The following is a 26,872-nucleotide window of genomic DNA, read 5'->3' on the forward strand; positions in this document are numbered from 1 at the left end:
CCTTGTTGGGGTCGTGGACCATTTTGGTTCCTAGGATTTGGCTCAGGTTGGCTAGGTAACCTACCATGTTCTCGTTCACTAATGGTCGAAGCCAACTGACTTACTTGCATTTCCAGACGGGCTATAGCTTGGGTGTTATTATTTATGAATTGACCCGTGGTTTGCATAAAGCTGGTATGTGTCTTCATCATGGCTTCTAGGCTTTTTTCTAAAGAGGTAATTTTCTTGTCATTATCATGGAAGCCTGGCGGGTTGTTCATCACTGGGTTGGACCTTAGATTTTGCTGATTGAAATTTGGATTGCCTACATTAGGATTCTGGGACCATGAGAAATTCGGGCGATTCCTCTAACCTGGGTTATATGTGGGTGCATAAGGATTGTTCAATGGTCCTTGATAGGTGGCATTCACCTGTGCACACTCATTCGAGTAGGAACATTCTTCTAAGATATGGTCTGGTGCATTGCACCCTTTACACATGGGTGCAGATATTTGATTTACATTGGCTGGTCTCTGTAATTCTAAGGCTTCCAATCTACGTGTTAAGGTTGCAATCTTGGCCTCTGATGCTAGGGTTGGTTGAATTTGATGCATTCCTCCTCTTGAAGGTGTAGCTTTATCAGGTTCCCTAGTTGTTTCCCACTGTAAATTTTTCTCGGCTAGGTCTTCTAAGAATTGCCAAGCTTCAGTAGTTTCTTTGTCCATAAATTGGCCTTGGCACATGGACTCTAGCATGGTTCTTGAGTTTGAATCTAACCCCTCATAGATGATCTGGCATAGTCTCCAAGTTTCTATTCTATGGTGTGGACATTGGGTCAAAAGATTCTTGAAACGATCAAAGTACTTCCAAAATGATTCACCAGATAGTTGGTAAAATTGATTTATTTCATTCCTAATCCTAGCTGTTTTATGATGGGGGAAATATTTTTTCAAAAATGTTCTCACAAAGCCCTCCCAGGTAGTGACAGAATGGTTTGGCAGACTATAAAGCCACTTCTTAGCATTATCCTTAAGGGCAAAGTTGATTAATCTAAGTTTGACCTCATCCTCTGTTAATTGCAGTTTCATGGTTGCACATACCTCCTCAAATTCTCTAATAAATATATTAGCATCCTCTAATCCTGTGAATTTTGGAAGCATATTTATGATTTGAGGTTTGATTTCAAAATTGTTAGCTGTGGGTTGTGGCAACCTGATACAAGATGGTTGGATGGAGCCAACTGGATAACATAAATCCTTAAGGGTCATGGGTTGGATTGGTTCAGCCATGGGAACAACAGGAATTGACTCAATTCTAACTAGACGACCCGATACTCTTCTCCACACACGAGGTGTACGGTTCTCAATGTTTATACAATTTTTTTTTATAAAAATTTTTATGTATAAGAAAAAGAAAGAAAAGAGAAAAAGTTCTAAAGAAAAGATCCTAAGGAGTCCTAAATCTAAAGAAAAGTAACCAAATTAATTTAAATTTTAATAATTTTTTTTTATTTTTTAAACAAGTGAAACAATAAATTACACTCAATCTATCCTAGGGTTAACCTAAATCTAGACAGCTCCTAACTGTTCCAAGATGACCCTTCAAGCCTTCTAAGTGGAGATTGATCAACTAGTTAGCCAGGTAAGTATAAGAGGTGGGAGGTTCACTCATCGTTGCCTTTCTAGACACCAAACGAGTTGGCCAGGTCAGCAACTGAACCAATTTAACAAACCACCCTCAGAGACTTGCCTAGACACCAACTAATCAAATAACTCAAACTTGGTAGAACTCTTAAGGTTCCTTGTCCTATTGAGCTCGAATTCCTTAAGGTTGACGTCTAATTGATTTTAAGATTAAAGGTCTAGGTAATGCAATATGATGGAGATGATTTTTGGGCTAAGGAAGGGTAATGAAATCCCCACCTTATCTTGTTAATGGGTTGATGCCCTTAGATTAATTATGAAAATACAAATACAAATAAACAAGATGACCAAGAATGTAAAAGATTTTAATTTAGAATTTTTTTTTTATTTTGATATTTTACTTCATGATTATGAAATATCTTTTGTTTTGTTTTATTTTTTTTTTTATTTTTTTTTTGTGATTAAGTAAATTCAAATGATTAGGTCTAAAAGGAAAAGTAATTAACTAAAAATAATAAAAGAAAAATTAGAAGCGTACCTAAGTTTTCCAGCAATCACCAACTAAATCTAGAAACCTAAAGGAAAAAGAAAGAGAGTTATAAAGCACGAAGAACAAATATTTGAAAATAATTTAAAACGCCAAATCCCCGACAACGGTGCCAAAAACTTGATGTGCAAATCTTAAAATTTATAAATAAAACCACAAGTGCACAGTGTGCAGAGTAGCACGACCAGCGAGTACGAATCGATCCCACAGAGACTTGGTTTAAAAATGATTTTCAAATCTATGCTCAAGCGAGCTTTAACGAAAATCGAAAATCGAAAGTTGTTTGCTAAAGACAATAAGACTAAGGATCTAGGGTTTTGAATCCACTAGATCTGGATTAGAAAATTCTACCTAGAATTTTTCTTATTGATCCTAACGACTACTCCTCTTGTCTTTCCCAAGCATAGATTATGAAGGGACTAAGGCCCAACGATAACCCATCAAGATTCTTTACAGGGGAGTAGTAACTAGGATCTCTTAGGGTTTTCTCCTCCTATGCACTGAATCAAGCATGAACTATGAAGGGACTCTGACCCAACTGTAGTTCATCAAAAATTCTTGGCAAAAGAGGAAGAAAAAGAAACCCTAAGAAAAAGAAAGAACCCTATGTAAAACCTACTCATGATCTAGCTTCATCGCAAACCCTAGAAGGGATGCTTAGCTAGACATGATCTAAATCTACTTGCAAAATTTAAATGCAGAAAAATAAACTACCCTAATTTCATAAATTAAACTATCTTAATTGCATCAATTTAAACTGTATAATTTAAACTAACCTAATTGCATAAAATTAAATTGCATAAATTAAACTATCTTAATTGCAAGAAAAATAAATTGCATAATGTAAAGAGATAAAATTGCATAAAAATAAGATTTTATATAAATAAAAAAAAATTTATTACAAAAACCTCAAAGCTCGAGGCTTGAGAAGAAAGCTAAAAAAATCCACTATCTAGAGTTACAAGCTTGATCGGAAGGCCCCCCAATCCTTAAAACAAGGGCCTTTGGGGGCTTTTTATAGGCATTTGGGGGTTATAAGGTTTTCAAAACTTTAGATGTGGGACTAAGAGGTTTTAGAGAGCTGTTAGGGGAGTTTAGGAGCTCAAATCTCGTTCAAAAAGTACTTAAATCCATCAAGAAATCCTAGAAATTGTTTCAGCCGTCCGATCTTCATCTAAAGGACCCAATTTATCTAATAAATCAAGCCAAAAGCGATTCTGGGCCATCGGATCACGATCTGGGTGAAGTGCTGCAGAAGGATCCCGTGTTGTCCTAGTGTTTATTGATTCTTGCAATTGCCTTGATTACGGTTGGATCTTGATCGGCTGCGATGGTGGCCGTCCGATGGCACAAAAATGTGGAGCGTTGGATCTTGATCAGAGAAGATCGGACCATCGGGTAATGTGAAGTTACCAAGTTGCCCTTCGGACCTTCTTCTCTCTCCTCATGAGCCCTGGACCGCGCGCGTGGATCGGGCTCGCGATGCATTGCGGTGAGCCGAGACTCGCTGATTGGCTGGTTTATGGTGCGCCGATGGGTCCATGGTCCAGGCGCCTGTTGCTGTGGATCAGGCGGCTAACCAGATCACTAAATCAGTTGATTTTTGATCAATTTTGACCTGATTTGACTCGGATTTGACCCAATTGAGTCTTCTTTCTTCATTCTTCAATTTCTGGGTCAATTTAACTCCGTTTTGCGTAAAATTTACGCCGTTGGAATCCTCTTTCCTTGTTCTTTCTATTGATGACTTCTTCTTCTGTAAAATATAATAACAAATATCAATTTCTTAATAAAGTTAGATAATTTAGATATTAATTGATACTTTTTATGTCAATTTGTGACATAAATCATTCAGCATGAGAGAGCCAAATTCTTTGACATATTTCCTCACTAATCCGGTCTACCTCAATCTCTTCAAGGAGTCCCTTGTAACCTAGGTCATGCTGCAAGGAAGGAATTGCTTTTTCAACTTCTGTTTCAGTACCTCCCATGTCTCAATAAATAGCCTAGCAGCATCTTCAGTTCTGATTCTCCACTACAGTTTCGCATACCCAACATGATATATGCTAGTGATTAAGACTTTGTCTTCTTTCAAAACCCGAGCAGCCTTGAAATATTGGTCCACATCCCACAAAAAATATTTCAGATTCTTGGCACTATGAGTAACATTGAATGGTTTTGGATCTGAAACTTTCATTTTGACAGTAACTTCATCACGTGAAGGGTTCTGAATCATAGATTTGATTAGCCTGATGTCCAATGTTATTTCTTTCATCCGCTGTTGTGTTGATTCACAGAAGTCTTGGAACAAAGCCACCATGGCCATTAGATTCTCAACCTGTATCTATAGGGTTTCTTCGAGATCAACTCGAGGCATCCTAATCATTGCCTCCAATCATGCCATCCTTTCCCTAAGGACCTCCATGTTGCTTTTAGCAGCAAACATGAGCGTCGCCCCTTCGCTCAAGCAAAATGAGGCAAGAACTTTGATGAAAATCCACCAACAGAGCCCCCAAACATGGCTTTGATATCAACTGTTATAGGGTCGATTCTTGTACCAAAATTTTTCACAAGAACTTCAATCTTGTGCGACAATGGACACCTCATCCAGTCGACCTACTCACAAACCTCACCCCAAGGGTTGGAACACTAAGCTAAACAAAGATAAACACTGAAGGCACATAGAAAAAATTATGCACATCTCTTTATTGCAATTCCCATATAATTTGAATATAAGAGATCCATCCAAAGTCTCTAAATCTAATTAAAGAGATACTCCCATGGCTTGCTGTAAATAGCTAACGAGCATAGATATTAAGAGAAGCAGTGGACAACTCCCCCAACATCTGAAAACTTTTTAAAACCACTGCCAACCACTATCAACTGGTTCAAAAAGTTTAGACAATCGGCCCAATGAGCTTGAAATTACTGAAAAACGGTCTAGTACCTGAATGCGAGTGCCCTTGCGCATGGCTGCACATTTTTTGCTGTGAGTCCTGTGTCTCGCAGCGAATCAAGCCACGAGTCCCACTTTTTGCTTCTGCATATCTCACTGCGCATGCCTGTGTGACCTGCAGCATGTACCAATGCATCACACTATGCACGCCCGTACATCCTACTGCATGTCTGATTGTGCATGGAATGTGCGTGTCTGTGTGACCTACAGCAGAGCTCTTTTCCCGAATAATACAAAAAAAAAACTTTTTTACCAAAATATATTCAAACCAAACTTATTTACCAAAGTGATGTGAGAGGGAAAAACGCCATTTTGAATGGCGTTTTTTCCCCTGCCACGTCACCCCCCATTTCCACGGTGGCAGCGTCCCAAAAAAAAAAAAAAAAGAAGAAACGCCATTTGGAATGTCGCTTTTAAAAACGCCATTCCAAATGGCGCTTTTAAAAACGCCATTTTGAATGGCGTTTTTAAAAACGTCAAAACGGCGTTTTTCAATTTTCCCACCCAAAAATAAAGGAAAAAATCGTGGAAAAATGAAAAATTATGTTTTTTAAAATTTGAAATTAGTAAATAAATTAAAAATTTTAATTTTGATTGAATTTTAAAATATAAAGATTTGAATTTGTAATTCATTAAAAAAATTAATTTAGATTTTTTATTTCAAATTTTTTTTAAAAGATGTCCAAAAAAATCTTAAGAAATTAAAAAAAATTATCATAGAAAATAAAAAAAGAGAAAAAAATATGAAAGAAATAAAAATTTGAAATTAAATTGAAAAACATCATTCGAAATACTTGTCTTCAAAATTTTTAAGAAAATTAAAAATTATAAAATTTTTAAAAAATAAAAAAAAAGAATTATAATGTAAAAATAAAAAAGAATAAAATTTTAAAGATAAATTGAAATTAAAATATTATTTCAAATTACTTTCTCAAATAAAAAATAATAAATTAAAAAAAGATTCAAAAAAATTTTAAAAATAGGCTAAAAAAATTTTATAAAAATAAAATAAGTCTTTAAAAACGCCATTTTGTAAATTGAACTTTAGAAAAAATAATAATTTTTTAATTAAAGAAAAAGAATACGTAATAGAATGCTAAAAAGAAAAAAATGGAAGAGAAATGAAATTATAATTTCAAATGATAACTATTTTAAAATAAATAAAAAAAAGTATCATAGGAAAATAAAAAATAACAATAAAATAAGAATTATAATTATAAATTTTAAAGAAATTTAATTTTAATTTAAATTAAAAATTATCATTTAAATTATTATTTTCATTATTTCATTTAATTTATTTATTAAAAGATTACAAATACATAATATAAAAAATTGTAAGAAAAATAGATTTATATTTTTTAGTCGACCCCATGAATCGACTCATGGCTAAAAGAGTTTAACGGCACGCAAAATTTTTGACTGCGACACTCTGTGAGTCGATCCCTTGACTTTCTTTCTAGTAATTTTTATTTTTTAAATTTTTTAAATAGAGGAAGAGAGAGGAAGAGGGAGAGAGGAGGCAGCTCACCGTCGTGCTGTCGGAGAGACGCCGGAGTAGGGAGAAAGAAGAAGAGGGAGAAGGAGAGAAGAAGGGGGGAAAGGAGAAAACGCCGTTTCCTTCGATGTTTTTTTATTCTTTTTCTTTTTTCTAAATTTTTTAAAATTTTTTTCATAATTTGTTTAATTATTTTTTTTAATTTATTAAATTTTTTAATGAGGATAGTAATTTGAATGATAATTTTTAATTGAAATTAAAGATAATTTTTTGTTTTAAATTATAATTTCTATTTTATTACCATTTTTTATCTTTTATTTACTTTTTTTATGATATATTTTTTAATTTAATTTGTAATTTTTATAATTTAAAAATATAATATTAGTTTTCTTTCATTTTTATGATATATTATGTATTCTTTTCCTTTACTTAAATTTGTAAAGGAAGAAGGAGAAGATCGAGAAGGGAGAAGGAGAAGGGAGAAGGAGGGGAAAAAGGGGTTTGGGGAGGGGAGAGAATGGCGTTTTCTCTTTTTTTTTATTTTTTATTTTTTTTAATATCTTTACTTATCTATTTATAATTATTTAATAAATAAATTTAATTAAATAATAAAAATAATAATTTAAATGATATTTTCTAATTTAAATTAAAATTAAATTTCTTTAAAATTTATAATTATAATTCTTATTTTATTGTTATTTTTTATTTTCCTATGATACTTTTTTTTATTTATTTTAAAATAGTTATCATTTGAAATTATAATTTTATTTCTCTTCCATTTTTTTCTTTTTAGCATTCTATTACGTATTCTTTTTCTTTAATTAAAAAATTATTATTTTTTCTAAAGTTCAATTTACAAAATGGCGTTTTTAAAGACTTATTTTATTTTTATAAAATTTTTTTAGCCTATTTTTAAAATTTTTTTGAATCTTTTTTTAATTTATTATTTTTTATTTGAGAAAGTAATTTGAAATAATATTTTAATTTCAATTTATCTTTAAAATTTTATTCTTTTTTATTTTTACATTATAATTCTTTTTTTTTATTTTTTAAAAATTTTATAATTTTTAATTTTCTTAAAAATTTTGAAGACAAGTATTTCGAATGATGTTTTTCAATTTAATTTCAAATTTTTATTTCTTTCATATTTTTTTCTCTTTTTTTATTTTCTATGATAATTTTTTTTTAATTTCTTAAGATTTTTTTGGACATCTTTTAAAAAAAATTTGAAATAAAAAATCTAAATTAATTTTTTTAATGAATTACAAATTCAAATCTTTATATTTTAAAATTCAATCAAAATTAAAATTTTTAATTTATTTACTAATTTCAAATTTTAAAAAACATAATTTTTCATTTTCCCACGATTTTTTCCTTTATTTTTGGGTGGGAAAATTAAAAGCGCCATTCCAAATGGCGTTTCTTCTTTTTTTTTTTTTTTTTGGGACGATGCCACCGTGGAAATGGGGGGTGACGTGGCAGGGGAAAAAAAGCCATTCAAAATGGCATTTTTCCCTCTCACATCATTTTGGTAAATAAGTTTGGTTTGAATATATTTTGGTAAAAAAGTTTTTTTTTTGTATTATTCGGGAAAAGAGCTCCCTACAGCATGCGCCCGTGCATCATACCGTGTACTCTCGTACATCCTGCTGTATATTTGACCGTACATCCTGCTGCGTGGAATTGTCTCATTGTGCATAGCTTTTGGGCTTGTGCATTCGTCCAGTTGAGCATACGCATGCTTGTGCCGTTCTTTTGCATGCGGCTTTACCCATTTTCATACATGCTCCTCTTATCTGACCATCTAGTATCGAATCGATTAATGGTATCTTGTTGTGGCGGAGCTCCAGCTATGATCTTGTCCATCCTAAATTGGCACCGTAAAGAAATCTGTCCATATCAATCTATGCAAACCACTAGCGAGGATATCGCGGACGAACTTTGTATGGCGCGCGCAAGGTGAAAGAAAACAAAAAAACGTTGAAAGCACATTGAGCACGGGTCCCTACCGGCTGACGTCATGAGCGATGCGTCACACTGGGCCTCTATCACGTGGTATTCACGTGAAGACTCCTATTTCTCCTCCAAAGCGTAAGCTCCTACCATTATTCTCTCCGATCCGAATCTCAACTAAAACTTCAAATTCCCTATCTTTCTCACGACGTGGCACCAGAAATGCTCTGCCAATCCGTATTGTCAACTCATCACCTAAATTCGAAGTTCCTCCTTCCAATCGACCCTTCGAAGAAATTAACGTGACGCGAGGTGGGGCCCTCTCGGACACGTGGGCATACGGCATTGGTCCAGTTGAGGACAGGCCCCGCGCTCTTGCTCCGGGAGGCTCGCGCCTTCAGCGAGCCTCTCGGCCCTCGCCCCGCAGCTCTCCCCCGTCCGCCCATCCCCTGCGGGGAGCGTTGCAAGCAAAGCATACACCGAGACTCGTCGCATATTTTAAAGATAAAAAAATATACACAAAATATAGAAAAGAAAAGCCCTGTAAGATCCGTTTCCCTCCAAAATTTGTTGGGGTTGCTTCCTTCTCTCTCAGCTCCTGCGATGTCTCCTCCCTCTAGGGTTTCGAATTTCAAATCTCTTGCCCACGATTCCGAAATCTAGAGTTCGGAGAGCTTCGATTTGTGTAGCGGACCGAATCTTTCTGGTTCCAGGGGTTGGATTTTGATTTCAGTTCGTGGAAATGGTGCTGATTTCGGAGATTACGGACCATGCACTGAACGAGGAGGACGACGAGGGCCGGAAGGAGAAGGAGAAGGGGCCGAGGGAGGAGCCAGCGCAAGAGGAGCTGAAGGTGGACGAAGAGAAGGGCTCGCCGGAGAGCTCCGCTGCCGCCGGAGAGGTAAAGGAATCTCCGGCCGAGAGGACGGAGGGGTCGTCGGCGGGGCAGACGCTCTACAAGGAGTGCACCCTCCGGGTGGCCTGCATCATGCGGAATTACCTCCACATGCGGCAGGCAGGCGTCCCCGTTTCCGGACAGGGGCCGCCGGCTGGGGAGGCGGCGGCGCCGGTGGGGGACCGATGTAAGGCAATGATGGAGGTGGTCGGGAAGGTGCATGGGAAGTGGACAGTGTCGAAGCTCGTGGTGGAGCACAACCATGAGCTCTTGCCACACAAGGATGCCGGTAAAGATGGTGCAGTGTTGGTGCCGGTCATGGGCATGGAGTTTGAGTCCGTGGAGGCTGCAAAGGCTTTATATTATGTGTATGGTGAGAAGTCCGGGTTTAAGGCTCGGACGGGTTCCAACAGGCGGTCGGCCGGCAGTGGGGCTCTAATCATGCAGAGGTTCTTGTGTTGGAGAGGGAATTATCTTATGTACAGAAAGATCACAGATACTAATGCAGGGAAACGGAGGCGGGGACCATATAGGAAGAGAACTCGCAGGTTGGAAGAGGAGGCAGCGGCCGCAGCAAAGAAAGATGGGGATGTGGTGGAGATCATCCAAGTAGAGAGTTCAACAGAGAAGGGAGGGGTGGCAGTTGATGACCGTGGGGTCGAGGTCCAGAGTGGTCCTCCAGTAAAAGAACAAGCAGTTGCAGAGAAGGATGTGGGGCAGAAACCACCTACTCCATCTATCGGTATGCCAGCACAGGCAGTGGCAGCTGCTGCTGGGAAGGATGGTAAGAAGGGGAAAGATGATGGGAAGGCAATCCCAGTAGCCAATACTGCTGAGTCTCGGCTGCTAAGGGAGCTTGGTGTAAGAGTGTCTCGATACACTGAAGAAGAAAGGAGAGATATAATTATCAGATACATGATGAAGCGGACAAATAGGCAGGGTGTAGAGAGGCCTGTTAAGGTAAAGCTGCAAATTTTTGTCTTCAATGTTGTCAGATACATGCGCTGCATTTGAAAAAAAGGAAAGCACCGGTTGTATGGATCTATGAAAGATGAGTAGATATCAGATAGTTGTAGTTGTGACATCAGAATGTTAATGACAGATATGTGTTTGGTGTTAAACTACTGGTATCTTTGGCTGCATCTCTGCACTTTATAGTTCTGTGGCTCAAGTTCAGTTGCACAGCAATATGCTTCCTGTTCTTTGCAGGTTCCCTCACGACGAGCTTTGGCTGAAAGGCGCCAGCGAGGCATTGGAGGAAGGTTTCTTGGAAGAGATGAGTCACAGGTAATTCTTCTCCTCCAAGGCCTTGAGCTAAGCTTTCACAATTTTCATAGCACTCCACTTGACTTTCCTTACAAACATCTAAGGCCATGTTTGGAAATGGAGTAAGGGAAGATAAAAAGGAGTTAACGCAGCTATTCTGCCCTACTACATGAATTTAAGCTGATTAACCCAGATTCCACCTAGTAAATTACTAAACTGGGATGGCTGGTAATTTATTCCTGGTGTTGCTCTGCCAAAAGTATGAAATCCTAACCATTTTTCTTTTTCTTCTCTTCCCTCCCAAATGAAACTCGAGAAACATTTTAATATTTATTATAGTTAAATTATTCAAAATAATTTTTTTGATATAAAATAATATTTTAGTTGTTTTAGCACAAAGAACATAACAATAATATGTTTGGCAATCAATCACTAGTTAATGAATATATTATTTTAATATTTGTTATCGTTAAAAATGTTCAAAATCAATGTTTTAAATTTCATGGGATAGAAGTGTCTTTGTTTCTCCATTAAATGGGATGCCTTGCTATCCTGTTCCATTCCAACTATCATTCCAATTGAGCATCTTGGTAGGTTCCTGGTGTTTCTCTCCACTTCTTTCCTTTATTTATTTCTTTTTTTGTTCTTTTCTTTCTTTTTTTTCTTCTCCTTTCCTTTCTTTCCTTCCTATCTACTTCTTTCTTTTTTTTTTCTTCTCCTCTCCTTTTTCTTCTTCTCCTTCTTTCTTACCCTTCTTCCTTCTTTTCTTTCTTTCTTTCCTTTCTTCCTTCTTTTCTTCTTCTTTTTCTTCTTCCTTCATTCCTTTCTTTCCTTTTTTCTTCTTCTTCTTTCCTTCCATTTTTTTTCTTTTCTTCTTCTTTCCTTCCTTTCTTTTCTCCTTCATCTTCTCTCCCCATCTGGATGGCTTTTGAAGAACCCCCCCTCCCAAATCCTGTTTGCTCATAGGAATGGGATGGGATGGACGGGACACCCCTAACTCCCATCAGGATTTAAAATTGTGTTCAAAACATTAATAATATAATCATTGCTATAGCAAAAAGAACATAATGATAACATGTTTGGCAATCAATCATTAGTTATAATATGTTATTTTCAATTTTATTGATGTAAGGTAATATTATCATTGTTGTAGCATAGAGAACATAACAATAACATATTTGGCTTTCACATATGCTTGGTCAATTATCATCCCATATGTAGGGGCAATTTTGTCCAATTTGCAAAATGTCACCTTTTAACATTCTCATTCCAGTTTTCCAACCAAACAACATTTAAACTTTCTCAAGAATAACAAATTCTAAACCAAATGGCATTATGCTTATTCCATTTAATCTGTAGAGTAACCGGAATACAGAGAGTTAGGAATGAATTATGCCACTTATGCTATTCCACTTCCAAAAGAGTCTAAACGGCCACCTGGATGTTAATTTAGTCAGCAGTTTTGAGACATATATTTTAGTCATTAGAATATCACATTATTGGGACAACCAAATAAATGCAGGGATTACCATCTGGATTGCAATCAGAAGTTGTCTTTTGCTGCTGCATCTGGCAGTTCTCTCTGCTCTTCAACTTGATTTGATCTCTATAGAACTGGATGATCAACCTAGGCGAAAAACCTGGTTCATTTCTCTAGCACTTATCAAAGATTATTTGGGAATAAACTTCTATTAACATATATTTCTTTATATATAATTACTCAAAGAATGTATTCAAACATATTATTCTTTAAGAGAGCCGTTCTCCCCTCTCCTCCTCTATTTCTCTAGTCCCCTTCTTTCACAATGGATGTATTGCATCTAGCCAGTTCTGAACATGGTACTGCTTGATTACTTGTATATTTATGGGAACATACTGGTTATTTCTTGTAAAGTTTTTTGGAGAGTGAGTCAAGATATATGCTTCATTTCATTTCTAATATATTAGCAGTTTGCTAGTTTTCCATTAAAGGAGCTTTTGAGGTTTTTGTCTTGTTGTGTGATCTCACTCCAACAAACCCCTACACATACATACATACATACATATATATTATCTTGAACAAAAAGGTTCCTATCATAAACACACATCCTACACACACTTAAATATTTTCCACATATTATGTTAAGCTTTTAGTTAAAAAGAATCCAACCATGAAATAAGCTAAACAATGCCGCATACTGTTCCCATGTGCAAAGCTGGAAATCATCCTTCCATAAATTATAACTTAGACTTATATATGCACATTGCAAGCTCTTTTATTTGCATAGAATTTTAAGATATTCCCAACACAAGCAATAAAGCCTGAAATTTGAAATTTCAATAAATGGAAATTGGTTTCTGTTTACATATTCGATACTCTTTAAAGAGCTGTATCATATTAGGGAATGAGAACTCATCCAATGACATTTTATTCAAATTTCAAACTCTCCATTTCTTATAACTTTAAGAATCTTTAGTTAAGTATTAGTTAGAAAAAATCATTTTTTATAGGCAAACACAATGATTTTGATAAAGGCTGCACCACGTAAATCTAATAAATCATTTCCGGTTTTGCCCTTTAGAATGCACAAATGGCACTAGATATTATTACAATCTTTGCCTCTTTGACAATGACCTTAGATGATATGTCATGTTGATTGTTACATAGTACTGGCACTGATGTTCTGTTCTATCAAATGGTTGATTTTGAAAATATTTACAACAAGCTATGCCTATCGGGTCCAAAGTATTGTACATGTATAGGAATTACACTCTAATGACAAGAAATGAAAGCCTATATGCTAAGTGCATGATACTTGGTGAGCTGAAGTGAGCCGGGACAACCATAGTTAAAGAGAACAGCATGAATTATAGTTAGGGTAGAGAAAGGGCTATCAGCCAAAAAGGATTGATTGTAAATTACTTGGGGTAAAAGGAGATCAATTGCAGTGAGTTGAAGAGGTTCAAATAAAAATGATTGGGGACAATCCTAACTATGATGACCTTGTGATGTTTTGGAGAAGAAAGGGGGTTGCTAAAGATGGGGATGAGCTTAATTGGTTTAGCGGTCACATATTAGGGTTTTTATGATACAGTCCAAATCCTTTAGAAACTTTTTGTTATTTTGGAAATTTTGTATCATTATCCCTTTTAGGTATACTTTAGTTATTGGATAGGAGTCAATTACCACTATGACTGGGAGTTTATTAGGGTTCTCTAGAGTCTATAAATTGTAGCAGCTATATGGGCTAAAGCATCAATAAGGATTGCCTAAGTTTTTTCTCTTAGATTTGGAGGCTTGTTGATTAATTCTTTGATATCACAGGTCCATGCCATTTGGTATTGGAGCTTTTGATTCTGGCATTGCGAAAACTTGTTAGCAAAACTTTCAATGGATGAGGGAAGCCAAGATGGAGCTATTGACTGCAGGCGGAAATAGTGAAGCAGCTTGAGGATGCGGAAGAGGACCTTAATGCATGCTCAGTGATTGGCAAAACCTGATCCCCTGTTGGATCGAACATTTGACCTGTCCTAAAACTTGACCTTGGCAGGGGTAGATTTCTTGGAGAATATAACCAAATAATCCCCCAAGGTTTGCCTTCTTGACCCAAGAGCATACCGGTACAATATCGAGGTTTGGTTCTTTATATGAGCCAAACCAGTCTGTTTCAGTCCAAATTGAGTGGAACCACCTCGTACCACAGGCAGTATCGTGGCTAGGAGTAAGAGAAGTGTTGGTAGGGGGAGGCTTGAACCGACCTTGAACTGCTCTCATCAAACCAAGTGATACACCTGGCTGTTTCTTGGGAAGTGAGTTACAAGGTGATTCTTTTGTTCTCGGCTATTTGAAAGTGGAAACAAGAGGAAGGAAAAGAGACAAGCTGCGACAATGGTTTTCACACTAAATAGACTAATCTACAATAATGCTTGTACTAATGACAGCCATATGCCACTAAAATTTGATCCATAATCGGAATGATTTTGGCATGCTTATGTTTTACTCGAGCCAAGACCTGAAGTTATACTAAATTTTGAATGAAAAATACACTTATACCCTTCCAGTTGCCCTTCTGACTCAATTACCCTCCCTATTCTCATGATAGTAGCAGTAATTGGAATGATTTTTTTTGGATTGCAAATGCTACTATTGATGTTATAATCTTTTTTCTTTATATGCTTTGATTCCAATTTCTAGTTTTAGTGTGATTTCTTTTAAATGTATTTTGGATTGCAAGTTATATGATATTTATGCATGTTAATGACTAGCACACCCAAGAAACCTTGACTTTATCATAGTTCTTCTGAAAATATAGCAATTGGTAAGAGAATATGATTTTAAAAAAAAAAAAAAAATCTAGAGTTTGGAGACCGAAGAAGCCATACCAAGGTTGTTTGGGGCATATTTATGTGTACCCATCGATACCCTTTGTCAGTACAATCCTCGCTACTAGCATACTGTACCCGTCCTTTATTGATATTGTATTGATCCCTGGTATTTCGAGCCTTGGTGAAGGTAAGGAGTATTGGAATAGCTTGCATATAGATTTCGTGGCTGCTACCACAATATCTATTTCTACCTCCCTCGCTAGTGTCCTAGAATTCCTCCACCAATTGCTTTAGCTTCTCTCTCATTCTGTTAGATACTTAATACATGAAGAAGTGGCACTTTAAAACCTTATCATTTCTCCTGACAACACAATCCTACCTGCCTAGCAATGTTCAGACTTGCCTCACTCAACTGTAAAAAGCCTGGGCAGCCACAAAAACACTTGCTTAGTGACCAGGACACTTTAGATCCTAAGTTGGGCACCTAGGATGCTGTCCGGCCTAGGGTGCATGCATAAGAGTTTCTGTTTTTCATCAAAGCAATGTTGATGGATATTTTGCCAAAGACAAATATGCTATCAGGGTAACTAAAATGAATCCCATTAACAACACATATTTTAATTAACTGATGTCGTATGACAAAATTGATGGTGATGATGTCAAAATACTTTTCTTCAAATATTATATGTATGGTGATTTGCAAAATAAAATCATATCATACAAGCATTTAGGAATATCTTTTCTTTATTTGGCTTAGTATACAAATATTTATGTTAAAACTTTAGAAATATGCAAAAGCCATCTCTAATATATTTCAAGATCATCAGTAAACATGACATAATTGAAATCATGAAATGATTAATCCATTCAGTGCGGAAGAAGTTGACTCTTTTACACCTTTTCTCTTCAAAATAATGTTATTTTCATCATAAAAAGAAGATAACATTTTATTGAGTTTTTGCATATTAGTCCCTAAAAACTTTCATAATTGCATATTAATCCCTTTCCTTTTCATATTTACATATAAAATTCCTCGTATAGTTCTCCATTTATATAAATCAGTCCTTCCACTAGATTTCATTGACTGAACCCTGGTTAAGGTTAACTAGGATTGCAGAAGGACAAAAATGCCCCTAGCTTAACAGTGAATGGGTTTTTGGATTTAGTCGGTTCTTGCTGGCTTTGCTTTCTTCTCACTTGGCACTTGGCTTCTAGGAGACCGATAGTTGATGGGCATGGGTTAAAGGATTGATTAAGTGCAAGAGCTAGGGGAAAAAAATTATCCAAAACCCATGAAATTAACACCATTAGAAGAATATAACTGGATTATTCATCTTTTATTTAGCTTAATGTGAGTGGTATAAAAGCAATAAGTCACATGATTTTATGGATTAAACTACAAATATACGTAAGACAAGGATTAATATGCAAATAAAGAAGATTATGGGGACTAATCCACAAAAAACCTACTTTTATTTATTGTATTTTGACCTCCATTTTCATTCAAATCTAACATAACCTTGATATACCTCCATCTAGAACCATATATTATTATGAATAATTACTTTACAGTTGATTTGAGTAATACTAGCACTAGGTTTATATGGATCTCTTCCAAGAAATTGCAATGTCCCAACAAGATTCTTTTTATGAAAGTATCAATAAAGTTGGGTCTCTTCTGAGAAATTGCAATATGCCTACAAGATTCTTTTTATAAAAGTATTGTTAAAGTTGTTTCATATCATTACATGATATTGCATACAGATTCCTGGTATGGTTTGCTTCATATTTAAACCATGGCTGCTGGTGCAGTTTGGTTATTACATAAAATGATGTTCAAGGCTTCAACTGGACAGGAAAAGTGCAATCATATCATGGCTTTTGATGTTTGTAAATTTTAAAATCTACAAGTAATTATAAACATGACTTCTTGTGCAAAACACTATCAACTAGAATCTCTTTGCCTATTCTTCCTTTGTTACCTTACACATTTTTCCTTGCATCTTATGCCGTTAATTTCATAGCGAACTGATTTTTTCTGAAATCATTAAATTTTGGATAATTATAGTTTTTCCACATGAGGTTAGGCTCGATTTCACTAAGTCTCTTGTAGTTTGAAAAGTAGCACTTAATTCACTTGCGGTCAGATCCGTCAGACACCGTCTTATTTTGTTATCTACATGCATGGTAAAATAGGATTAAAAAGTTTTTCACCATGGTTGAATGCTCTATTTTCCCAAATCCTCTCCCTTTCCTCCCCTCTCACTTCCCTTGGCTCCACATCACGAAAGCCTGAGAGGCAAACAAGTGACTTGGAGGCAGCAAAGGTCCATGCCAGATCCCTTACACTGCTCCCTCGCAGGAGTGGGGTGGCGGCAGCGGATCCAAAGGACCCAGTGCCAAGGTGGTAAGCTATGGTGCTCGTACCATGAGGCAGCGGGGTTGCTCTATTGAAACGTGGTGGTTCACCCACAGCCGTTGAAGAGCGGGGAAGCAGGCAACATCGCCTCCAAGGCCTCGAAATTGACTGCACTGCCGACACAATCGAACCCGAGCGACTCCAAGCTGGTCGTCATCTCCGGGAACCTCGGAATTCAGTCCTCCGTCTCATTCTCCTTGTCCTCCACATAGTCCTTAATCAGATCAAGCACTCGGAGATGCCTGAGAACAAGTTAGCATGTTTGGTGGTAGGGTTTGACATTTTGATCGGTGATATATATTATTCGGTAATGGATGTTTGGATTGGAAAGGGAATTGAAAAAAATTTACTGCACTTCTCGGCAATGATGGCAAGGCCGGCGGTGCTGAAACCTTCACAGCAAATAAAGGAGAGTTCCTTAAAATTAGGGAAGGACTGGGCGAGGAGGGAGAGGTCGCTATCGACGATGGATATCCTCTTGAGGCAGAGCTTCTTGAGCCAGGGGTAGGTGGCAGCCATGACGGAGACCTGGGAGTGGAAGTGGGTGCCTCAGTTGTTGGGGATCAGATTGAAGTCTGCGAAGCAGGGCTTCCCCTTGAGGATCACCGCTCAGATGTGGCGGAATCGCTCAATGGCCCGACAAGGGGAGACATCATCAATGAACCGCTCGTGGAGGTCAGCCATCCATCGGAGCTGTGGCTTGGGGTCCGCTATGAGGAGAAACCGAAGCTTCGGGGCAGTGGATTACACCAGAGAACATCCCCTTTTGAGGAAAAGGGGTTAGCCCAAAAGGCAGAGAACCTAAAGGAGATCGATCAACAACAAAGAAATAAGAAGAACAAGGGAATAGAGAAGAGAGAACTCACTTGGGTATAGGGTTGGGTTTTTCTATTCTTTTTTGCCCCTCAGCTCCTCTGCTGTCAGTTTAGCCCAGCACAGGAGAGGGGAGAGAGAGAAGAAAAAGGAAAGGTGGGGGCTTTTTGGCTCTTGGCGGTCATGATGGCAGCCACGAGATCTCCATGATGCGCAAGTACCCCATGGCAATCGTGATCTGGTCGCTGGGGAAGTCCTGGTACTCACTCTTCGTGGTGAGGTCCAGCCACCTGAGGTTGTTGGCCGAGGTACAGGTCCACTTCGTATTCTCGTGGATCGTGAAGATGGCATCTTCCAGCGCCCTCGCCGCCGCTGCCAGTGTCGATGTGGGAAGCGCGGTACCTTTTGAGGCCGTGGAGAAATTTTTGAACCTATCTTACCGTGCAGGTGGGTAGCGGAGCAAGACTGTCTGATGGATCTGACTGCAGATGGGTTAAGTGCTACTTTTCAAACCGCATGGGATTTAGTGAAATCAGGCCTAATCTCAGGTGGGGAAACTATAACTATCTCTTAAATTTTTCTAGCCTTCTAGTAGTCAGGATGAAAAGACAGAAGCAGAGCCAGCTGTCCTTGCTGAAGATGCTACAAATGCAGGAGGGGAGCCAAAGGTTGGCATGGTGTTTGCAAATGAAGATAAGGCTTATGAGTTCTATGTTAAATATGCTGGAACTGTTGGTTTCAGTGTTAGAAAAGGTTGGTGGGATAAATCTGCAAGAAATGTAACCAGATCAAGAGTCTATGTGTGCTCAAGAGAAGGATTCCGCCCAAAGACTCTGACAAATGATGCACAAAAACCATGGCCAGAAACCAGAACTGGTTGTCCTGCACGCATGGCAATCAAAATTACACCTGGTGGTAAATACTGTGTCAGTGAATTTGTAGCTGACCACAATCATCAGCTTGCAGCTCCATTGGATATTCAAATGTTAAGGTCACAGAGGCTTTTAGCTAAGGTTCAACCTGGAGGTCGTCAAAATACCAGTCTAATTCCTGCTGATTACAGAAACTATCTGAGGTCAGAGCGAATGAAGGACATGAAGAATGGTGATGCAGGAGCTCTGCTCGAATACTTGCAAAAGATGAAAAGCAAAAACCCATCTTTTTTTTATGCCATACAAGTTGATGAAGAAGATCAATTGACAAACATTTTCTGGGCGGATGCACAATCTATGATGGACTATCACTACTTCGGTGATGTAGTATGTTTTGACACAGCTTACAGAACAAATGATTACGACAGGCCTTTAGCATTATTTTTTGGTGTTAATCATCATAAACAAATCACTATCTTTGGTTCTGCTTTACTATATGATGAAACTGTAGAATCCTTCAAATGGTTGTTTGAGACTTTCAAGACTGCAATGTGCAGAAAACAACCGAGAACAGTTTTGACAGAGCGGTGTGCAGCAGTGTGTGATGCAATAGCTGCTATATGGCCAGGCATGATGCATCGCCTATGCTTGTGGCAGATCCACCAAGATGCCATGAAGAACTTAAGTCATGTTTTTGAAGGCTCAGAAAATTTTGCATTAGATTTTAGTAGATGTTTGTATGATTGTGAAGATGAGGAGGAGTTCGTATCAGCATGGGAAACAATGTTAGAGCAGTATGATCTAAAGGACAATGAATGGTTGCAAAAGTTATATGAGGAAAGGGATAAGTGTGCTTTGGTGTATGCACGTGAAATCTTTTGCGCAGACATTGCAAATACACTAAGAAATGAAAACTTGAACAGTACACTAAAGGAATACTTGAAACTAGAGACAGATCTTTTGTCCTTTTTCAAGCAGTATGATAGCTTACTGGAAGAGCAACGATATGCAGAACAGCAAGCTGATTATCATGCAAATCAGGGGGCTTCTAAATTACCTCCTTTGCGCTTACTGTGTCAAGCTGCAAATGTTTATACTCCTGCAGTTTTTGAAATATTTAGGTTAGAATTTGAATTGATAATGAATTGTATTGTTTATAGTTGTGATGAGGTTGGGACAATATCTCAATATGTGGTTACTGTCAAGGGTAAAACTAAAGAGCATTTTGTTAGATTTGACTCTGCAGATGGTTCAGCCATGTGCAGCTGCAAAAAGTTTGACTTTGATGGGGTTCAATGCTGCCATGTGCTGAAAATACTTGATTTAAGAAATATTAAAGAACTCCCACTTCAATATGTCTTGAAGAGGTGGAGAAAGGATGCAAAAGTTGGGTCAGCAAGCGAGAATTATAACTGTGCACTTGATGGTGACTCCCAGTCATCTCTACCTAAGCGGTACAGCTCATTGTGCCGCATATTGTACAAAATTGCAGCAAGAGCTGCAGAAAATGCAGAGGCATATTCATTCATGGAAAGCCAATCAGATCAGCTGTTGGAACAGGTGGAGCATATTTTGCAAGCAAGACTTCTTGAGAAGCCTTCCCCAAGCACTGCTTCAAAGGGTCAACCACACAATCTGGATCAAAATGAAAGTAACAATGGTGAATCTCCCAGGGCAAGTGGGAAAAAGAAGAAGAATGGAGACGCTCGTCGTAGGAATCAGAATGGGTTTGAGTTAAATAAACGGCAAAAAGGAAGACAAGGTTTGCATTAAAAATAGATGCTTGCATACTTTTCTTTCTTTTAATGCTAGTCAAGGACCAAAAAAATTGTAAGTCTGTTTATAGTGTTATATTATTGCCTGAATTCTAGGACCATCTGGTGATGCAGAAATTACAATTAGGAGTGATGAACCACCTGCACCATCAGATGAGATGCTGGCTCAACCCAGTAATCCTCCTAATCCGTTCTTTGCACCTAGTCAGTTCATGCAGGTAGCTTTTTGATTATGGATATTTGAATAGTTCTTTATCATTTATTTGTGGAAATTTGATTTAGAATCCTCTTTTCTTACTATTGCACAGGGACCATATGTTTCCGGTCATCAATTTGGATTAAGTGCTGTTCAAGGTTTTCATAAGATGACACAATTTAGTCAGGTAAGTTTAATGGAACTAAGTGTTTCAGAGTGTTTTGTGTTGCCTGCCTAAAGTTAATAGTCTTCATGACAGGTGCAAGAGTCTTCGGCCACTGCGCTACATCAACAACCATTCCATGGCAACACTGAGTTAGGCCAGGTAATCATTTTGTCAAATTAATTCATCAAAAATTGGATGTTTAGACCTTTTGTGTTCTCTAATAAGTCCAATGGAGGCCAGAGGCTGGTATCAGGCCATGCATATGGTGTGTCAAGATAATGATTCCACACAGGAATGCCTGACATTTGCATTGGTGGTATACAAGGTGTTGGTTTGAAATGTAACATATAACTCCCAACTTTGGTTTCAAAGCAGTAAACGAGTTATTTCTACTCTATGGCTTGTTCATTAGGTTTTTGATGAACAAGATGTTAACTGGAAATTTCTTTTCCTTTTGTTTTTTAAAGAATGATGTGCAGGCCTGCCCAGCTACAGACATGCACTCCCTGCAATTTGTTGGGAGCAATCTGCAACTGGGCCACCAGAGCAGTGATCAGGGTCATTATTCAATACCAGTTTGGGACTTTCTATGATGTAAGCTCAACCGCTACAAGAAACATAGCCTAAGATTCTTGTGTCCTTAATCAATATAAGTGCACCAGATGATCGACCATAACAAGACTGTAGTCAGTGATGAATGATCAATTGGTTCTACATGTATGTTTGAATGGAGGAGAGTGTGATCTTCTAGGTGGATGATGACTTTTATTGATGATATGCAATGTCATTCTCCTAAATCTGCAGGCATGATTTATCCCCCAACTTCACATCTGGTTAAGATGCTGAGTAATATGGCAGGAGAGTATCTATCATTTCAGGACTCGTTTGGCTTACTGTAAGGAACATCTGACATGACCACAACTGAAGTTTTGTACAGTTTTGCTACTTCAGGAAGCACAAAACAATCAGAACCATTAACATTCAGAGTGCAAAAATAGTGCAAGCAAGGCCTACAGGTTGACAAGTGATCGTAGCTGTTGTAAGATTTTGATCTGCTGTGCTTTCGGTTACTATAAATATTTCCTATGATCTCACCAATTAATCATTGGTGCTATTTCTGTTTATTATCTCTTTCCTCCATTCTCTTCCGGTTATCATTATATCTATAATAGAACTTGGTGCTGATATCATACTACTTGATCATCTAGTTTCAATAGTCCATCCATGTTAAATATTAATAACACAAGGTTGTGCTACGCAATAGAGAATGTACGTTCTGAAATCTTTCTGTGAAGATGATATTTTAGTTCTTAGAATTATGCAAGAAGAGATTGGGCGATCTTTGGTATCTAACATTAGCAGGTGTTGAATGTTTGATGCATGAAATGTAATGATGTAATGATTAAGATGGTGGCCCAGATTGTCACTGATGGAAGGTAGTCATTGCATGTGTATCCCATAACAATTAGATGCCACAGGATTGAGGAATCCGTCGGAATACGAGTTTCAACCGCAAAATGGAGGGGATCTGATTTCTAGGTGAAGATCTTATTTCTGAAAAGGCAAGAAAGTGTGAATCAAGATCCCAACTGCTAAGTTGTTTGGGACTACTTATTTATGTTTTGGAGTCTTGTTTAGGTGTTGGCTACATTGAGCTTGACCAGCTCCATGGGTACTAATGAATTTGCCCATGTTAAGGGAGTAATAATTAAGTATTGCCTTAAAACAAATAAACAGAGACTTTGGACCGTTTTCTCCTGCTTTTTTCATTCTCAATGTTGAGTTTGTTGGGGTACTCTGTTTATTTATTGACAGAATGGGGAAGGAAGATGGGAAGCAAGCCTTATTCTTTAAATAAGTTCTTAATTTTCTCTTCTTAGTTTGCAACTTCGATAGAAAAAAAGAAGAAGAAAATAGGACAGAGTAATAACAAAATGCATTCTTCTTTCAATCTATTCACTTCTGAGTTTCCCTGGCATCCAACTGATACAATTTGCCTCCCTGGTATGGAGTGGTACTCAGACACATGTGCCATGGAACAAGTTTTCAAATCCAGCAGCACATCTCATCACATGTTCCTTACCTGGGGTGTTCAATTCCTTTGGGGCTACTAGATTTTACTCCACAGCTCAGGGATCCACAAATTCTGCCCCCTGGCTCATGTGATGGGTATCATTGACAACCCCATGTTTATGGATGAGATGGACCACTTGGACCCAACAAAGGTTGCACAATTAAACATTCTATGCAAAATATCATAGTACCTATCGAACAATACCGAGAATATACATATGGCTTCATGTAAGACAGTATACACAAAATATTGGCCTGCCATGCACAAAATACTTGCATATTTTTGCTGATAAATATGACTTAGATACTCTACAAGATGCCGAAGCAATAGGGGAAAAGAAATAAGATAGTCAGGCTAGCAAGACCATATTGGTGGCTCGCCGAAGCTGGTCTGGTCGAGCATGACCATGTCAAGGGCGAAAACAGGCTTGGGTCCATGTTGGTCAGTCTTCATCAATTGCTGCTTGGGCAACAACATGGATGAGGAGCTGGTGCCGGTGCTCGCCATCTCCACCATCATGGGACTCCGGGAGCCGAGGTAGGTGGCGTGGCGCATTCGGAGGTGGACCATCTCAGCCTGTGCAATGGCCAATTGGGTTTGGAGGGCCTCGATCTGGTTCTGAAGCGAGGAGATGGCTCCAACGCACCCGTAAACCGGATCTCGGACCCGAGCATTTGCTTCATAAACCAGACTGCTCACGGCGTCACTCCGGTGGTGCGCCGGCAGCTCCTGCACTCGTCCAATTTACAAATGTTTGAAGACATTTTGCCAAGCATCCAAGTTGTAATAGAGAGATCATGTTGGGAAGTCACACATGCATCATCAGCGTCTCAATGAGTGTATATTGAGACATGGGTGGATCATGGATGGATAACTCTTGGTGCTGACAGAAAATTGGCCAAGCACCAACATTGTCTCATGCAAAGTTACAAACTATCAGATTATTCAACCTACAAGCTTCTTCGCCATGGAATATAAGTTCTTTTCGTTATTACAATTTCTTCTCTTTTTTTTTTTTTTTTAAAAAAAAGAATAAAGAAACCAGGACAGGTAAGTTTGATCAGGCTGTTTCTTAATGAAATTTCCAATACAAGACCGCATTATTGTTACATCAGCAAGAATACACAATTAAAATTTCTCATTTATACTATTGTTTCCTGAAGTGTGGTGGACACCTTGCTCAACAAAGGCTGCAACAGCAATGGCCGCTTTGTCGATTTATAATTTTTAATTCGGTATTATATCTATAGTTGTTCGTGGATGGTTGTTGAAATAAATAAATGCTCTTTCTAGAGGATACGCTCTCTTTAAACTAACCCCCAGAGTGGAAGACCTAGTAATTGTGGGACCATGCATGGGATTGCCACAACGTCCCACCTATATAATATAAATATAAAAACACATACATACTTATGATACCCATACAATAGATACACACATACACATCCCCTCCTTCCATAGTTTACACAGTAATTGAATATAGCCACCATTGACACAAGGACAACAATAATTAGCACTTAGCAGCAGTCCCGGTGCTGCAGTGGAGAAAAGAACGGGCAGGGTGGAGGTGTGAAAACGCAAAAATAATGGTAGGGTGAAGATCTTTTTGGTTTCCAGAAAGACCGACAAAAGCTTTTGACACTTCCTGCCCCTCTTCATGAGTCTATTTGCTGAAAGGAACGAGAGTGAGCAAGATAACATTCTATAATGTTCTAAATATGTTATATACGACAACCATTCAAGTAGGCTCAATGTCCTCAAAACCCCAAAACACCCTTCATCAGCAGCAGTAAACACCACAGGAAAGTCTCTTCTACTCTACCTCTCGAGTTTCAAGGCTTTTAAATTTGAGACTGACTTGAAATGTAAAGCTAGTCCATTTTTGCTCCCTTTTTATGGGTAGAGAATGACATTTGAATTGAAGGAAATGACCATCCCTGTTCTTAAGAGATATCTTCCCATAGTAACCATAATTGAACACAATTAAACTTTTTCTTCTCCAAAAAAATGCCCATGAAGACAGTTGACAATGTCCCCAATTCTGTGGCTTGCTGTTTCTTATGACTAACCTTGAGAATTGCCATTAAACATCTCCAACTAAGACCTCTTGGTAAACACTTAAAATTTAAGAGCAGAAAAGCCAACAAAGACATGGAGAGAGAGAGAGAGAGAGAGAGAGAGGGACCTGCAGGAGTTTGCTGACATTGCTGGCTCCAAAGACCTTGTGCACATTGGCAAACTTCTGCGGCTCGTCGGCCGGGAAGTACGGCGCAAAGATGCAGCCCTGCGCACACCGTCGCCGTAGCAGCTTGCACGCGGCGCAAGGCGACGCCGTCCCCTGTTTCCTCCCCACCTCCCTCATTCTCTCACTCTATCACAAACTCTTTCAACTTCCTAACACTACTCTCTCTCTCTCTCTCTCTCTCTCTCTGCTTTCCTTTCCACTCTCAATTCTGCACTCTTTGGCCGACCCTCTAGAAGGCCAACTGCACATTAACACCCATTCCGGGCAGTTCGGCCTTGGAACCTTTTAGAAGACAAATAAAGGAGGAGAGGGAAAAAGTAAGAGTCAAGGACAAAAGGAGGCCGGGGGGAGGTGTGTGGTGAGAAAGCGAAGGGTGGGTGGGGGGGAGCTAGTATGGACTTGGCAAGACGAGAACATCTCTGTTGACAAGATGTTGTAGTGTCCCATTTGTACTTATTTTGTCTATTTATATGCATTGTATACTGTATATGCATACATGGTGAAGACATTCGACTAGCTCCGTAGGAGAAATCTTCCCTCTTGTTCCCTTGTCACCCTTCTTCTCCTCCTATAGCACCTGCCACTTCTCAGCTGTTTAAAATTTTGTAGTGGTACCTGAAAGAGTACAAACCCAAGGGGGGCCGTGGTGGCTATGGACTGCACTACCTAACTTCTACATGATGGTCCTCTTGTGAAATTTTAAGTTGGACTAAACATAAATATATATTACATGTTGTTTCATGGTTGGATTAGTCCATTAGATAAACAGTGATTCTAATTCAATCAATAATTACTTCTCTTTTAGGGCATCTTTTTCTGGTGTTTGTGCTTGAGATAGGAATTAATTGGATCAATTTGATCTAATAAACTTCTAGCTAGTATGTCATGGATGTCCCATTTTCAGATGTTTGGTGTGGATTTGGCTGAGTAAGAGCACATAGATTGAGATCCAACTCTAACTTCTACCTACTTTTGAAGTTTTCTACGGAAAAAAAAAAATCTATTTTTGAAGTTTAGACCAAGTCAAGCATCAGTCACAAAAACAGACATGGCCACCAATCAAATTGAGGGTGAGTCTCATAAAGTTGGGTGTGACCTACTTGTATCTGAATTGGTCTAAAAAATTTAGTGGGAGGTACTAAGTTTACAGCATCCTAGATTTAGACTTCACAAGTGGGAGGGAGCTAGGCTAGGCATGATCTGACATTTGTTACACTCTCAGCAAGCTACATGTATTTAATACTGAATCCAAACTTCAGGGCGCTATGCGCAA

General features: G+C 38.1%; 2 protein-coding genes and 1 non-coding gene across 3 annotated transcripts; 2 read left to right on the forward strand and 1 right to left on the reverse strand.

The window, feature by feature from the left end:
• The first annotated feature begins 792 nt into the window (after positions 1 to 792).
• LOC140858901 (small nucleolar RNA R71) lies at positions 793 to 899 on the forward strand. The gene has a single exon (XR_012142305.1). It is a non-coding gene; the product is annotated as a small nucleolar RNA R71 (small nucleolar RNA).
• An 8,073-nt stretch (positions 900 to 8,972) lies between these two features.
• On the forward strand, positions 8,973 to 22,434 carry LOC105046750 (protein FAR1-RELATED SEQUENCE 12). Its single transcript, XM_010925441.4, has 7 exons — positions 8,973 to 10,428; positions 10,678 to 10,755; positions 18,856 to 20,905; positions 21,015 to 21,136; positions 21,227 to 21,301; positions 21,374 to 21,439; positions 21,748 to 22,434. Exons 1-7 carry the CDS (start codon positions 9,316 to 9,318, stop codon positions 21,871 to 21,873), a joined length of 3,630 nt encoding a protein of 1,209 aa, XP_010923743.2. The 5' UTR covers positions 8,973 to 9,315; the 3' UTR covers positions 21,874 to 22,434.
• An 809-nt stretch (positions 22,435 to 23,243) lies between these two features.
• Positions 23,244 to 26,013, reverse strand: LOC105046749 (LOB domain-containing protein 4). Its single transcript, XM_073259667.1, has 2 exons — positions 25,540 to 26,013; positions 23,244 to 24,083 (listed from the first exon to the last, which is right to left on the reverse strand). The coding sequence occupies exons 1-2, from the start codon at positions 25,714 to 25,716 to the stop codon at positions 23,709 to 23,711; spliced, it is 552 nt and encodes a 183-aa protein (XP_073115768.1). The 5' UTR covers positions 25,717 to 26,013; the 3' UTR covers positions 23,244 to 23,708.
• Between the last annotated feature and the right edge of the window lie 859 nt (positions 26,014 to 26,872).

The sequence above is a fragment of the Elaeis guineensis genome, chromosome 6 (assembly GCF_000442705.2).
Source record: "Elaeis guineensis isolate ETL-2024a chromosome 6, EG11, whole genome shotgun sequence".
Classification (NCBI taxonomy): Eukaryota; Viridiplantae; Streptophyta; class Magnoliopsida; order Arecales; family Arecaceae; genus Elaeis; species Elaeis guineensis.

Bases quoted from the DNA above. Each gene is read 5' to 3' on its own strand.
- LOC105046750 (XM_010925441.4), top strand. From the start codon at position 9,316: ATGGTGCTGATTTCGGAGATTACGGACCATGCACTGAACGAGGAGGAC. The intron at 10,429-10,677 runs GTAAAGCTGCAA...TGTTCTTTGCAG, and splicing joins GTGTAGAGAGGCCTGTTAAG to GTTCCCTCACGACGAGCTTT. The intron at 20,906-21,014 runs GTTTGCATTAAA...CCTGAATTCTAG, and splicing joins ACGGCAAAAAGGAAGACAAG to GACCATCTGGTGATGCAGAA.
- LOC105046749 (XM_073259667.1), bottom strand. From the start codon at position 25,716: ATGAGGGAGGTGGGGAGGAAACAGGGGACGGCGTCGCCTTGCGCCGCG. The intron at 24,084-25,539 runs GTCCCTCTCTCT...GGACGAGTGCAG, and splicing joins ATGTCAGCAAACTCCTGCAG to GAGCTGCCGGCGCACCACCG.